We start from the raw sequence: 15,887 nt of genomic DNA, 5'->3' as shown, positions 1-15,887 counted from the left end.
ACAACATAGTGATACGATGTTTCTATTGTATATCTTCTTTAGAGAATACCTATTCAAGTTCTTTGCCCATTTTTTAATCGGGTTGTTCATTTTTTGTTGCTTAGTTGTAGGTGTTCTTTGTATATCCTGGATGCTAACCTCCTATCAGATACGAGTTTCAGTATTTTCCACTATTCCATACGTTGCCTTTTTGTTCTGTTAATTGGACCCTTTGATGCCCAGAGTTTTTAGATATAGTGAAATTTATCTATTGTTTTCTTTTGTTGCCTGTGCCTTTGGTGTCATAGCCAAGAAGTCACTGCCAGATTCACTGTTATGAAGCTTCTCCCCTAAGAGTTTTATAGGGCCTCCCTGGTGGCGCAGTGGTTGAGAGTCCGCCTGCCGATGCAGGGGATACGGGTTCGTGCCCCGGTCTGGGAGGATCCCATATGCCGCGGAGCGGCTGGGCCCGTGAGCCATGGCCGCTGGGCCTGCGCGTCCAGAGCCTGTGCTCCGCAACGGGAGAGGCCACAACAGTGAGAGGCCCACATAACGCAAAAAGGAAAAAAAAAAAAAAAGAGTTTTATAAATTCACTCTTAGGTGTAGGTCTTTGATCCATTTTGAGTTCATTTTTGTATACGGTGTAAGGTAAGGATCCAACTTGATTCTTTTGCATGTGGATATCCAGTTTTCCCCGCACCATTTGTTGAAAAGATTGTCTTTTCCTCATTGAATAATCTTAGCACCCTTGTTGAAAGTCATTTGACCATATATGTAGGAATTTATTTCTGAGCTCTCTGTTGTATGCCATTGGTCTATATGTCTGTCTTTATAGATCACTCTGTACCACACTGTTTTGACTACTGTGGCTTTGTAACTAAGTTTTGAAATCAGAAAGTGTGAGACCCAACTTTGTTATTCTGTTTCAAGATTGTTTTGGCTATTTGGGGTCCCTTGAGATTCCATATGAAACTTATGATGGATATTTCTGGTTTTGCAAAAAACATCATTGAAAACTGGATAGGGTAAATCACTTTGGGTATATTGATATCTTAATGTTAAGTCTTCCATCCATGAAAATGGACTGCCTTTCCATTTGTGTGTGTCTTCTTTGATTTCTTTCAGCAACATTTTGTAGTTTTCAGTATCCCAGTCTTTTGCCTACTTGGTTACATTTATTTCTAAGTATTTTATTCATTTTGATGCTATTTTAAATGAAGTTGTCTTAACTTCCTTCCTGGATTGTTCATTATTAGTATATAGAAATGCAATTGATTTTTGTGTCCTGATTTTATATCCTGTAACTGTGCTGAATTCATTTGTTAGTCCTAACAGTTTTTAGAAACTCTTTGGCATTTTCTACATATAAGATCATGTCATCTGTGAACAAAGACATTTTACTTCTTCCTTTCCTATTTGGATGACTTTTATTTCTTTTTCTTTCTTACTGAATTGCTCTGGCTAAGATTTCCAGTACTATGTCAACTAGAAATGGCAAAAGCAGGCATCCTTGTCTTACTCCTGGTCATAGAGGAAAAGCACTCAGACCTTAACCATTGAGTATGATGTTGCCTGTGGGCTTTTCATATATGTCCTTTTTTGTACTGAGATAGTTTCCTTCTATCCTCTGTTCCTACTTTGTAAAGTGTTTTTCTCCAGTGGTTTTATAATTTTTTTTTTTTTTACAGTTTATTGTATGTCTCTTACATGTCTTTAATCTGTACATTCTCACTCAATCTTTTTTTTTTAACCTTGAGTATTTCTGTTGAAATAACCAGATCATCTGTCTTACAGAGTGTCTGAGACTCTGGGTTTTCTTGATTGCATCTTCATTGTGTTCCTTTGTCACATATTCTTTTGTCCCCTGTATTTCCTGTAAATTAGTAGCTAGATCCAGAAGCTTAATTAGATTCAGGTTTAATGGTTTGTTTGTTTTGGTCAAGACTTCATAGGTGGGGTATATCCTTCCAGTAAGAGATGTGTAATGTCTGGTTGCTCTTGGGGTTTTTTTTGTTTTTGTTTTTGTTTTTGTTTCTTTTTTTGCAGTACACGGGCCTCTCACTGTTGTGGCCTCTCCCGTTGCGGAGCACAGGCTCCGGACGCGCAGGCCCAGCGGCCATGGCTCACAGGCCCAGCCACTCCGCAGCATGTGGGATCCTCCCAGACCGGGGCACAGACCCGTGTCCCCTGCATCGGCAGGCGGACTCTCAACCACTGCACCACCAGGGAAGCCCTGGTTGCTCTTGTTTTAAACTTCAGCTTGCTGGTTGGACAGTCTCCTCTAACAATCCATTGTAATTATCCTGTAAATCCTTTCTTATTGGCTCAAAGTTAGTTGATTAGGAAGGACCTAAAGTTAGTTGATTAACTAACTGATTAATCAAAGTTAGTTGATTAACTCAGCAGAACCAAGTATATGTGGATGCACATCAGAAATAAAAAGATGTGACAGTGCTTGTTGCAAATAACTAGCCCATAGTTACTTTTGGTGAGGCAACGGGTTGAGATAAACCTAGACTACTTTCCGAATTTAGAGATTTTCTCAAATATCTTCTCTCCTTGAATATCTCTCCAGTATTAGTACAGATCCTTGTTAAGGCTTCCTGGTCACCTCTAGGAGACAGATAGATATCCTCAGTGGCTCATGCAGGTGCCACATTCCTTTATTATCTTTTCAACAGCATAGTGAATTTCAGTTTACCAGCCATAGTCCTGAGTCAGTGAACTAATGTGATTAATCTATAGATTTGCTTGATGCTTGGTGGGTAACTTTAAAGGTAAATCCAACTCTGCCCCTTGAGGCTTAAGTCTAGCCTTAGGCATTTAATCTACAGGCAGTTTCCTTGCAAATCTCAGTGTAAGAATACTATTTAACAGAGGTTTATGTACAATGTATGTACATTGTAATCTTGACTTGGAAGTGATCAACTATTTACATTAGGGAAAGAATGCTATGCTCACATCAGAGAGCTGAGAAATGGAATACCTTTCCCTGGTAGTTAATCACATGACAATCAGAGGTGCTATTTGTGGAAGAACTAATACTAGAAGACTCCACTTTTCTTTCTTGTTATGTTAGCTGATAATTTTATATGATGTTGATATTCTTAAAGTAGTCCCACAAATTTATCCTTTGACCCTACCACAAACAAGACCTCTTTGAATTATTATGTTGTTCCTCAAATGCTAAAACATAACATCATTTTGTGAATACTGAAATTTTTCAGGGACTATACATTGAAGGTACTAAATTTGGAATGTACCTCAGTAATTAACTGTTTATTGCCATTTATCACTACCAGCCATTTGTTGATAAACTTGGGCAGAGTCAAGATTTTTCTAAGACCTGTTCTTCCAAGTCATTTGTTAATTGACTGTAAGCAATGGATTTGGGCTGTGCTTAAGTGCCTGTTCATGAATCTGACCCTTTAATGATGAAAGGGTATAAGCTAACAGGTATGTGACCCACCCATGGAGATCACAGTGCTTGGCTGTGCAAGTAATTAGTTTTTTTTTAAAGAACACTTCTAGGTTTCTACTGAATTGGTGCAGTATTTGGATCCTATCTGAATGACACTTCCTCCCCTTTAGTTCCTAGATCTTCAGAGTATGGGACAACACCTTTGCCAGTTTGCTAGAGTTGGGTCATCTCTCCTAGTGATGAGAAGCTTGGTTGAGATCTTTTGGGAGAACCAATGACAGTCCTCCTAAGAGTGGTCACACTGCATGTTCCCCATTTAACATCCACACAAACCAGCTTTACTGGTGATTGGTCTCTTAAAAACACAGTCACCTCAAAAATGTTGGCATGAGGCGCTTCCCTGGTGGCGCAGTGGTTGAGAGTCCGCCTGCCGATGCAGGGGACACAGGTTCGTGCCCCGGTCCGGGAGGATCCCACATGCCACGGAACAGCTGGGCCTGTGAGCCATGGCCGCTGAGCCTGCATGTCCAGAGACTGTGCTCCACAACCGGAGAGGCCACAATAGTGAGAGGCCCGCATACCACAAAAAAAAAAAAAAAATATATATATATATATATATATATATATATATATATATATATATATATTGGCATGAGGAATTTAGGGTTGCCCTTATCTTTAAAAAGCATGAACTTCACATCCAATCTGAGTGCAGAATGTTAATGCATCTTTTTGTAGTGGAGACATGGTGTCCCATGTTCAGGTTGATCTGCTGTTATTACTGTAGTATAGTGATAGTAGAAATCACCACCACCACCCGTAGCAGCAGCAGCAGCAGCTTAATACTTGGCAGGCGTTATGTTCAGAACTTTAAATGTATTATCAGTTTAATCCTTCAAGCAAACCTGTTGTGTTCCTGTTCTACTGATGAGGGACCTGAGGTCCAGGGGTTTAAGTAACTGAACTTGCCCACCACACAGCTAGTAAAGGCAAAGTTAGAATTCCAATCTAGACTCCATGACTGCAAAGCCCATGGTACGACCACCATGAGAGTGTGCACTTCCAGTGTCCTTCTACCGTGTATGCCTGCAGGTTGGAAGCACAATTATCTTGGAAGAAGCTCCTTCAATTTCTGTGACATGTAGCAAAAAAGTACCCCTGCCAATGCCTTGTGTTGGGGTTAGTGTTACACCTAGTTCCGTCCAAAGATGAACTGGATGGCATCCTTGCAAGCTCTGATCACAAGGAGTTTCATTACTTGTCATCCTGAGAGAATTCCTAGATGGATGTGTGGAAACAACGACACAGCCCTGCAGTTACAACAGTGTCTTCATTGGTGTTTGCGTCTTGGTGAGATCACACTTCTGAACTGCTATCGATTGTGCTGACGGAAATGTGCATTTTTAGTGACGCTTGAAGTTTATCCAAGGCCCTAGCTCATCTGTAAAGCAAAACAAGGTGACAAGAGCCCACATTCCTAGTCCTCCAGTGTTCTAATACCCACATACATGTACGGACACCCTTTTCTTTCATTTACTTCAAATCACATTATAGTTTTTCAACATGTTAATTCAAGACTGACAGACATGAATCTCCCTAGAAGATGAATTTAATGGCATTTCAGCATTTCTATGCACTGATTTTGTCGAGAATTTCTTCTTTTTAAAGCATTTTCATCACATGAGGATCTAGTGTAATAGCAGTGATCAGGCTAAAAAAAACCAAGGGACACTAAAAGAATGACAACAGGCCAGGGATGATGCTGATGATTTGAATACAGGATGATAATAACTTTAGTCTCTGTGGGCAGCTCTGTGTTCTAGAAACCGGAGAAAAAGATCTTGAGGGAATGGGATAATTAAAGATCACTGGATAGAAGATGAGAGCAAAACAATTGTTTTAGGCTTGGGTCTAATTTATCTGTATAATGTTGCTTTCTCTTCAATAGACATAACCTTTTTTTTTTTTTTTTTTTTTTGGTACGCGGGCCTCTCACTGTTGTGGCCTCTCCCATTGCGGAGCACAGGCTCCGGACGCGCAGGCTCAGCGGCCATGGCTCACGGGCCCAGCCGCTCTGCGGCATGTGGGATCTTCCCGGACCGGGGCACGAACCCGTGTCCCCTGCATCGGCAGGCGGGCTCTCAACCACTGCACCACCAGGGAAGCCCACCATTTTTGACTTACACAAAACAGCCCTGGGTAGCCTAGCATTGCAACGAGTTCCTTCACCTTATTTTCATGACTTCAAGCAGACAACTGCAATTTTTTTTAAGTTGAAGTATAGTTGATTTACAATATTCTGTTAGTTTCTGGTGTATAGCAAAGTGATTCAGTTTTATATATATATATATATATATATATAATATACGTATATAGGATATATATATAGAATATATATATAGAATATATATATAGAATATATATATATAGAATATATATATAGAATATATATATATATATATATTCTTCTTCAGATTCTTTTCCATTATATGTTGTTACAAGATATTGAATGTAGTTCCCTGTGCTGTACACTAGGTCCTTGCTGTTCATCTGTTTTATATGTAGTGGTGTGTATCTGTTAATCCCAAACTCCTGATTTATCCCTCCCTCCCCCACCTTTCCCCTTTGATAACCATAAGTTTGTTTTCTATGTCTGTGAGTTTATTTCTGTTTTGTAAATAAGTTCATTTGTATCTTTTTTTAGATTCTACACATAAGTGATATTATATGATATTTGTCTCTGACTTACTTCACTTTGTATGATAATCTCTAGGTCCATCCATGTTGCTGCAAATGGCATTATTTCATTCTCTTTTATGGCTGAGTGATGTTCCATTGTATATTTATACAACATCATCTTTATATATTCATCCATTGATGGACATTTAGGTTGCTTTGCAATTTACTATCATATCAAAATAATTTAAGATCAGAGTTAAATTTAATTCCTCTCTCTGTGTGTGTGTGTGAGTGAGGGGTGGTGTTGGATGCTGTTTGTCTTGTCTTGTTAAGGAACAGCTAGTAGAATTTCCTGGGCAGAAGAACTATAGTAAGTTTATACTGTTTATTCATTAAACAAGAAAAATGATAAAGCATTTGATTGTATTTTCTCTCTTTGAGCCTCTTCACTGAACTATTCAGTTTTTACTAGGGAAGTAGATTGCAGACAATATGAGAATATATTTTTCAAGATGTTTTAACGCATACCACTGATAAATTTTAAAAATAAATAATTGTATGCTGATCTTATGTTAATCTTATTCACTGCATCAAATAGATAAGAAAGGCTTTGTAAGTAGCTCTTCTAAGAATGAGCTGCTCTTTAATCAGGTACAAAGTAGGAATGAATGTGTTTAATATTGATACCATATTATGTAGATAGAATGACTTTTAGGAATCAAATGTCCTTTTTTCCCCCTAAGCTAGGTATCTAGGATTTTTTTTTTTTACTGACACTAAACACTAATAACTAACTAAAGATCAAATTTAATATTTTTTTCTTCATTACAATTATTTGAAATATCTGCTGTTTATTTCTTTCATTCATTTATTCCTCCACCAAACTTTGTGAAAGCCCTGTGCCAGGCATTGTGCATGGTCCCAAGGATGGAGAGAGAAAGATACAGGGATATGCCTCTGACATAGACAAGAGCACATACAGCTGTGGTACCCAGCGGCTGATGAGCCCGGCTGGGAGGAGTCGGGGAAGAGACTCTGGATTGATGGAGGGGCACTGAAAGAAGCACTCTGTGGGATGCAGGACTGAGCATGGGGGTTGAACAGAGACTTGGTTGTATTCATGTCGGTAACCAGGGGAGACCGATCCAGTGAGGGAAGCTACTACAGATAGCTACAAAGGAGACACATGGCTGGAGAAAAGAAAATGGTGGCGAATATAAGGAAGGTATGAATTCCAGGTCCAAGGGGCAGGAGCTTGTGGTTCATTGGATGTGGGAAATATGATGAATCCAGGTTGCAGCCCATTGAGTTTCAGGTGCTCTATGGGTCATCAAGTACAAAGGACCAATAGGTGATGGATATATGGGCCTACAAATGAGGTCTGAGGTTCAACAGAGGGGAATGGGGTGATAGTTGAAGGTATGAGTGTGTTGGAGTCTGTAAGGCAGTGTGAATAGAATGAGGAATGGATGAAAACAGTCCTAGGAACCAACATCACTGAAGGGATAGGGGATGGGTAATCAGATTCTAGGAAGATGCCCAGAAAAGACTGATGATATTACAGACGTAAGGGAAGAAGAAATTAGAAGTGGTAAATACCACAGAGGAGTCAAGTTCAGAAAAGAATGGAAACATTTGGCAACAAGGTTTACTTAAAGTGAAATGTTTCTTGGAAGTGGAGGCGAAGTTCTAAATAATTTTTCAAAAGTGATGTAGCAAAAAATGGTGTTTTAAAAGGCACCATTTCACAACTACAGCTCTGGAATTCGTTACTGCAAAGCACAAGGAAAGTAAGATTAAGCCAAAGACATGGTGATTTTAATGTCTCAGTTTGGGTCTAAAAAATGTGTTTTTTCTTTCTTCCACTATATATGCCAAAATAAGCCATCAAGCTAGGACTAACTTATTAACTGTTCAGTGTTAGCTTTTTTGACATTTGACTTGTATCAGCCATGTTTGAAAAATACGAAAATATTGAAAGATTATTATAATAGGAAGATCAAATCCAACCTTGATTTGAGAAGAACTCCAGTTGCTAGAATGTGGAAGCAGATCTGTGACCATGGTTACCTATCTGTTCTTCTGGCTAGTTTTCCTTCAGGTAAAACCCTTAGGGTGAGATAGCTCTGTACCCTAACAGCTCTGTTACCACAAGCAAATCATAACACGGCTGCAAATCAGTTTTCCTGTCTCTGAAATCAAAAGTAGGTGTTCTTTAGAACTCTGCTTTCCAAACTATAGACTTCGACACATTAACGGTCAATGAAATGGAAAGTAACAGAATACTCTCCACACAGTGTGGAAAGCCTTGTTTTGCCAAGCTCACATTTCAGCTGTGTGTGTGTGAGAGACACAGAGAGAGAGATGTTACTAGATCATAGTATACAATGATTTTTCTTACTGTGGATTATGGTTAAAAAATATTTGAGAAACACTGCTTTCAACTAGATCCGCTTCCTATTCTAAAATTCTTTCATTCCAGTTAACCGTCAGGTTGTTCTATTGGTGGTGTAAATGTTTCCTAACAATACTGTGGAGTGACAGGTGTGAAAACTGTTAAGGAGTGACCACTAATAACAAAAGAGAAAAACATTAAAAGGTAAATAAGGCCAACATCTATGTTGTATTTGACCACAAGACTGAACAAGCCTTTAAGATTTATTAGTATTCCAACTCACAAGTCATTACTGTAATTTATGAAGAAAAGTTAGAGTATGCTATGTATTCACAAACAATGGAGTAATACTTTTGATGGTGGTATAAATAAGCAACCATATCAAGGAGAAATAATCCTTTTTCAGAAGTAACAATACCATGGCACATCAATTTACAATTGCCCATTAAATAATGGCAGTGAGTCTCCTTCGCCTGGCCCCATAAAAAGATTCATTGATGTGGTTATGAGACAAGTCAGTGTATTTTTATTGGCCTCAACTAGAGGGAGGCCACACCTGAGTCAGGTGTTTTGTTTTAGAAACAGCTGTTTGAACTTCCCCTACTGGTTAATTCTGCTCTAGGCTGTATGTATTTGAGCATTTGTTTTTCCCAGCACACTTATTGATACTTGGAATTCTTGGAAGTGAGCAATTTCCTATAAAACCAAGATTCAGTGAGAGTTTTTCTTTACTTCTTTGTAAACAGTTTTTAATTCTTCTACAACCTATGAAATTTCATAGATTTTAGGTGGTATCAAGCAGGGAAGATTTAACAAGGCTAAATCATTGTACAGGAAATTTGAGGGAAGTGTTTTTATTTGTCCCTCCCTGCACAGCTCTTGGACACTCAGTTGGTCTATGTGTTTTTATTTCCTGTCTGCCCTCTTACAAACCCTGGGGTATTTGCTTTGCCCCTTTGCCAAGCTAACCCCAGATTTTTGGCAATAATGTGTTTTCTCTCTCCTTTTCGTTGCCAGTCAGCTGGCAGAGGAGGCCTAGGTGGGAGGGGAACTGAGACCAGCAGTACCATCCTGCCCTATTTTCCCCAAACCTCCTCTTGTCCGTCTCTGGGACTCCTGTGAGATAAACCATGCTGGTGCTGGAGCTGAGGGTGTGCTGGTGGGGTGGGTGGAGCTAGTCGGATGGGTGGTGCAGGGATGGTATTGACTCGGCCTCCCTGGCCACAGTTGATTGGCCCATGGCTGGCACCCAGTGAGTCTCCGCCCCCTCCACCATCCCAGGCCCCTCCTTTCTCAGGTGTATAAACACATATGATTGTGACAAATGAAGAGACGGAGTTTTGTTTTGTTTTTTTTATTCTACGGGAGAACAACATATTTGCCATCTAGCCACCTGATTTATTAGATGAGCAAACTGAGGCTCAGTGAGATAAAGACACCAAAGTAACTAAGAGAACAAGGATAGGGCTTGGCCTCTGCGTCTAGGGCTCTTCTACCATTTGTCGCTGCCTCCCAAAGCCCATGAGAAGATGGGGCTTGAGGTTGATGGACTTTAGATACTTGGAGGGTAGGGGGTAAAACACAGGCAAGTCTTGAGCTTTGAAATGAAGACAATAGAGAAAATGTACAAGGTTTATATTGGACAGTATTAGAAAGCAAGACTTATTTTCTCTGGGTTTTTCTCCACTCTAAGACTCAAAGACAGGTGATACACAAAGTACACCCCAGCTAGATGGGTGGGCGACATGAAGGCATAATTTCTCTAGTTACAGTTTCTCTAATTAAATGATCCACATAGATTCCAAAGGTTTGCTGTGATAATAAAATAGTATATCAGAAATTATTGTTCTTTGGAAAAATGTAAAGGCCATAAAGGTGAAAGTTGGTATTGCTATTAAAATGCCAATAAAAACTTGAAAAACTCACATTATATCCTTGAATACTTTCTCTACAGAATATTTTTCCTTTTTCACTAATTATGCAGGATATTCACCATGAACAGTGTTGCTTCCTGGGTTTGATGCATTACGAATAGAGTAACACCATTAAAACCCTGCAAATATCTCTCTATCCCCCACCTTCAATACCAACAGATGTCATCAGGATATGTGTTGTGTGGGACAGACTGTCTATCACTAGTGTCGAAGGCTTGAAGCGTTGGGTAGAAGCCACTGTTCAGAATGCTGGTGCTCCCCTGTGTGTGTTACTGGCTGTTTGATGACTGGATAGTGTCACATGAATGTCAAGATCAGCTTCCTGAACTGGCATGGTGCCAGCTGGTCAGAGTGGCCATCACTTCCATTTTGAGTATACTCAAAATTGGCAGGCGATCTGAATAAATAAAAAATAATGGTAGTTATCATCTGGAGTGAAATTGGTATTTTCTATCCTTCTGAAATTAATCTATATTATATCTATTTTCTGATATTTGTGGCAGTGCTTTTAGACACTCTTCATGGATTGAGGTGGAACATAAAAAAAATGTCTTCCTGATTCACTGAATTTCTTTCTCCTGAAACAGACGTGTGAAGCTGAATTTCCTCTACTCTATATGTCTAAGTAACCCTAGATTTTATATTTTTTGCAGTCTTATAAGCAGCAATTTTTTTCTTCATTATGCAAAGTACCAACAACATTAGAGGTACTTTTTAAATAAAACAAGTCACTGAAGTTCAAATACAGAATAAACCACGCACTCTAAAAGCAGCTGGAGCCCAAGCCTTTTGTCCTTTCCCGATGCTAACTCCCTCTCAGCGTGACACTCTATTTCCTGTACCCTGAAGTATGTATGTTCTTGACCTGTAAAATTCTTCTTTTAGGATCCACCTACTTCAGTTTCCCTTGGACTACGAATGGAAGAAATGATTTTCAACTTGGCAGACACACATCTATTTTTTAACGACTTAGAGGTAAGTTCTGATTATTTTATATACTCTTCATGTTGCATGTTTGGAAATAGGTGATTGGTCCTAAAATTATGGTGGGATATTATTTTTTGAATATATAATTGGAATAAGGAGATAAAGTAATTATTATATGATCATGTGTTTTGCCTTCATGGAGTTTCTGTTTTGCTTTATTTGGCTGTTGTATTTCAAAGTTCGATTCCACATGATTATTGGTAGGGGTTAAAAGTTGATGTCAAGAATGTTTTATATTAAACTGTGTTGATTATCAGAAGCTACAGATTTCTCAGTTACATAATCACTGTTGAGATGGGTTACCTTTAGAATCCAACAGAATTTGTGATCCTTTCATATGTTGTCCATGTCAGACTCTTATCGTATTGGGTCAGATTCTTTTCTGTCTGGCCCAGTTGGTCGTATAACATTTTAGTCAGGCCTCTGCTCTTTGGGTTACCAGGATTCCTTATGTCAAACTGCTGATGATTTTATTTGTCCTTTATAATCTGGGGGGAAACTTTTGTAAGATGGCTAGTTAAATGTGTTACGGGCAATGACAAACATGCTGATCTTGGTTAGAAGCTTTTTATTTATTTATTTATTTATTTATTTATTTTTGGCTGTGTTGGGTCTTCGTTGCTGGGCGCGTTCATTCTCTAGTTGCGGCGAGCGGGGGCTACTCTCCATTGCAGAGCGCAGGCTTCTCATTGCGGTGGCTTCTCTTGTTGCGGAGCACGGGCTCTAGGCGCGTGGGCTTCAGTAGTTGTGGCACGTGGGCTCAGTAGTTGTGGCTCGCGGGCTCTAGAGCACAGGCTCAGTAGTTGTGGCGCAACGGCTTAGTTGCTCCGCAGCATGTGGGATCTTCCCAGACCAGGGCTCGAACCCGTGTCCCCTGCATTGGCAGGCGGATTCTTAACTACTGCGCCACCAAGGAAGCCCCAGAAGCATTTTTAAGAATAAAGAATATTGGTTTTCATAGCTCCATTATGAGAAAACATGCCTGTAACTACATTTCACTCCCTTCATAATAGAGATAGTTGTTTATTTAAATCCTGCTATTAAGCAAGCTTGTGGTAGGGCTGCCAACAGGCATTAATCATCAAGTTGTTGTTTTCCTAGATTTTATAAATGTATGTTATTTCAGACAGGAGAAGAATCTGAAAGATTCAAATAGAACTTTTACTGATCAAAGTTAATTGGCAGCAATTGGCCTTTAAATATTTCCTTATGTTTCCCCTTTTCAAAATCAAGCAAAATGCACCTTATTTCATAGATGAGCCAAAATCATTTGAAAAATGCCAGTGTGTGACAGAACTTAAATGCGGTTTGTTCAACATCTGTCCTGTATTTTGATTTCTTTTCATCTGCAGTGAAACTACTCACAGACGAATTGGCAACTTCCAGTGCAATGAAATTATTTAAATGTGCTTCATTTTTCCCCCATTCCTTAGTGAAATATTTATTTTTACACTTAGGGTGAAATACAGAATTTTTTTTTTTTGCATTTTAAAGTGTTTGCTTTCCTTAAGGAAATTACATGTAAGGCATTACTATTTTTTAAGGTGGAAATATTCCAAGTGAGTGACAAGTTCAGAATTGCCTTTCTAAAAGCTTAATAATCATACTTATTTTCAAAAGCTGTTTCTGCCTTATGGTTGTGATTCCCTTCATAAGAGAACAGCACCAAAAAATTCCATATTTTACTAATATGTTAAAATTCCTTTCCTAAGTTTCGGTTGTTTCCAACGATACAGACTAGGCTGATATTTTGTCTTGGGTTCAAACCTGTTACTCTTACTGATGTTAATAGGTATTAATAGCATCCATCAAGAAGAAATTAGCAGTAATTTTCTATTGTTTTTAAACTCTACCCCTTAAAAATGACAAAGCTTGACTGTACAGTGCCAAAACTATGTGGTAAAAAGTGAGAAGTTAGACAAAATAGTAACTTGGTATAATATAGACAGAAAAGCTTCCTAACTCAATTTGGATATAATACAGCCAGATTTTTATTTATTTACTAACATTATTCACACCGAACTATATAGAGAAGGTCTGAAATAAAAGTAAATATTAAAAGTTCTAGTTTAGGTTTGTAGTGGATGTAGTTTTTTCATAAGCCCAAATTAAAAAAAAAAAAAAAAAGAAGAACTAGGAATCCACACAGATATTGAAGTATCAGATTTTACTCTTGGCATGAGAACTCTTTTTTTTTTTTTTTTTTTGCGGTATGCGGGCCTCTCACTGTTGTGGCCTCTCCCGTTGCGGAGCACAGGCTCCGGACGCGCAGGCTCAGCGGCCATGGCTCACGGGCCCAGCCGTTCCGCGGCATGTGGGATCTTCCCGGACCGGGGCACGAACCCGTGTCCCCTGCATCAGCAGGCGGACCCCCCGCGGACCCCCAACCACTGCGCCACCAGGGAAGCCCTGAGGACTCTTTCTTATAAGTAAAGTAGAGAAGAGAATGAAGGAATAATTCAACCAAATGTAAAAATCAATAGTGAAAAATTATTTAAGCTTGTAACCTTCCCAAAATTGATTTTATTTTACTTGCGAATAATATAAAGCAAAAGTATAAATGAAAGATTCACTTAGCCTCTGTCTTCGGAAATTATTTACTTGCTTTAGATTTGTGCAATATTTTAAAAATACATTGGTTTTTATACTTATTTCAATTCTTCATTTTATATTTTTGTAATTCAACAAACCTGAGACTGGTCATTGCAAATATTAGTTTCTTTCAAAATAGAGTAAAATTATTTCCTGGCAAAAATAAATGTATTAGCTTAATACTCTTTAGAAAACCAAAATTATCTCATCAGGCAAAAATGATGTGGTAATGCTTGATTTCACATTCCAATTAGCAATGTACTGTCGTAAAGGACATGAATATTTTAATATATTTTAATTACATGTTTTTAGCTTTTGAAGATCTAGAGTACAGGTAATTTCAAGGAGATTAACAATCTATTGGTTAGCTTGAAGTGTGATTTCTGAACTCTAATTGTTGACTTAAGTCTCATTTTCTTTTAAAATCTTAACTTTTTGCCAGCCACTCTATAATTTGGTTAGTTCAAGCTGTGGCTTAAAAGAGATTCTGAATAATGAAATATACTATGTAAGGAGCTTCCAGTAACAGTTCTTGTGTTATCAAAGTATTTGCTTAAAATGGTTATTAGGATATTATTTAGGAAATTTTCGATATGATTTTAAATTTAGAAATATCTTCACTGAATTTTAAGACATAATAAAGTTAACCATTTTAGTTTTAAAAGCCTTATTTGTCATATCAGTTAGTGAGAGTTTTTAATAAAAGCCATCACAATTTAATTCTATTGACACTTCAGGAAAAAATAAATAAGAAGGAGAAAGCTGGTTTTTTGAACCATTAAAAATGTTTGACATGTGAAGGACCATGAGTGACAGGGAGACACAATTATCAGAGGAAATAATATTTTCCCCCCCACCCAGAGAAGGGTTTAGACTTGAGTTCCATGCACTCCTGGCTTTCCTATTTTCAAGTCTGACTAACACCCTGCGTATCATTTTACCAAAAGGTCTCCGTGTGCAATCCGACGATGCTTATTATGGAAGTCATTTTTTATGAATGACAGTATGAAATTGGAGGGTTTTTTCCAGCTTCTTTAGTAAAGTCTGTCTCTTTCTGACTGAGTGGAGAAAGAGCTCTTTCTGTTGGATTTTTATTGAAAGGTGATCAACCTTCTGAATACGATAGCATTTCAGTTTTACTTGCTTTTTGTCGATTATCCTGCTGGATTTTTCCACAATTAAAGGACGATATTTCATCAAGATTAATATGAGTCTAAAGAAAAATAAGGCACAAGCTGATGTCGAATGTTCTCTTTCTGTCTGGTGTTAAGTAATATCATGGCGTTATGGTTGCCATCCTAACTGATGTTATCAACATGGTAGCCTCCAAGAGTCTCTGCTGTCAGGCCACAGGGGTCAGGGTTGGGAAGCAGCAGGGACCCACCTCTTGTCTCCTGGGTTGTACACACCACGTTCGCCAAGTCAAGTGTGAAGCTGTGCTACAACTTTCTCCTTCATGCTCCTAGTTGTGTTGGTTAGTTGGGACAGACCAGAGGATTCTTTGGTGTCAAGCTTTACAATGTGAATACCCCAGCCCTTTCTTGGGCCTTTGATATGTAGACTCCTGTCCCAGGTTTGATTTTCAATCACCTACTCTTGTAGCTCCTTGTTTTCACATTTTCTATTAAGAAAAGGCCTGGGACCAAAGGTTCTGGTCTCAGTAGAGCTGGGTTTGATGAGTCAAAGGCCAAGGAAAGGCACCATGGACAGTCTCCAAGTAATGCCATAACTTAAAGCACATAAGCTATAATGAGTTTTCTTATAAAGCAAAGAAATTAGTTTGCCCCTTGGTTTCATTCAGTCTTTAAATTTGCAGTAATATATTATGAGTCTAAAACTTAGGTTATCGTCTGTTAATTACTTTAATATATCTTGTTTATAAATTGATTTTTAGCTAGG

The 15,887-nt window shown here is 38.5% G+C and overlaps 1 protein-coding gene across 10 annotated transcripts in view; it reads left to right on the top strand.

The window, feature by feature from the left end:
- The window catches only part of EYA1 (EYA transcriptional coactivator and phosphatase 1), a 159,367-nt gene that overhangs the window by 99,037 nt on the left and 44,443 nt on the right, over window positions 1–15,887 (top strand). For 8 of the 10 annotated variants that reach the window (XM_060115521.1, XM_060115519.1, XM_060115517.1 and 5 more), the window contains one exon: window positions 11,295–11,384. The exons of the other annotated variants lie outside the window; for them this stretch is intronic. In XM_060115521.1, coding sequence (XP_059971504.1) covers window positions 11,295–11,384 — 90 coding nt within the window. The remainder of the gene's footprint in view (window positions 1–11,294; window positions 11,385–15,887) is intronic. 10 annotated transcript variants of the gene reach the window in all.

The sequence above is a fragment of the Mesoplodon densirostris genome, chromosome 13, assembly GCF_025265405.1.
Source record: "Mesoplodon densirostris isolate mMesDen1 chromosome 13, mMesDen1 primary haplotype, whole genome shotgun sequence".
Lineage (NCBI taxonomy): Eukaryota > Metazoa > Chordata > Mammalia > Artiodactyla > Ziphiidae > Mesoplodon > Mesoplodon densirostris.
This window is presented reverse-complemented; position numbering and strand designations above follow the sequence as displayed.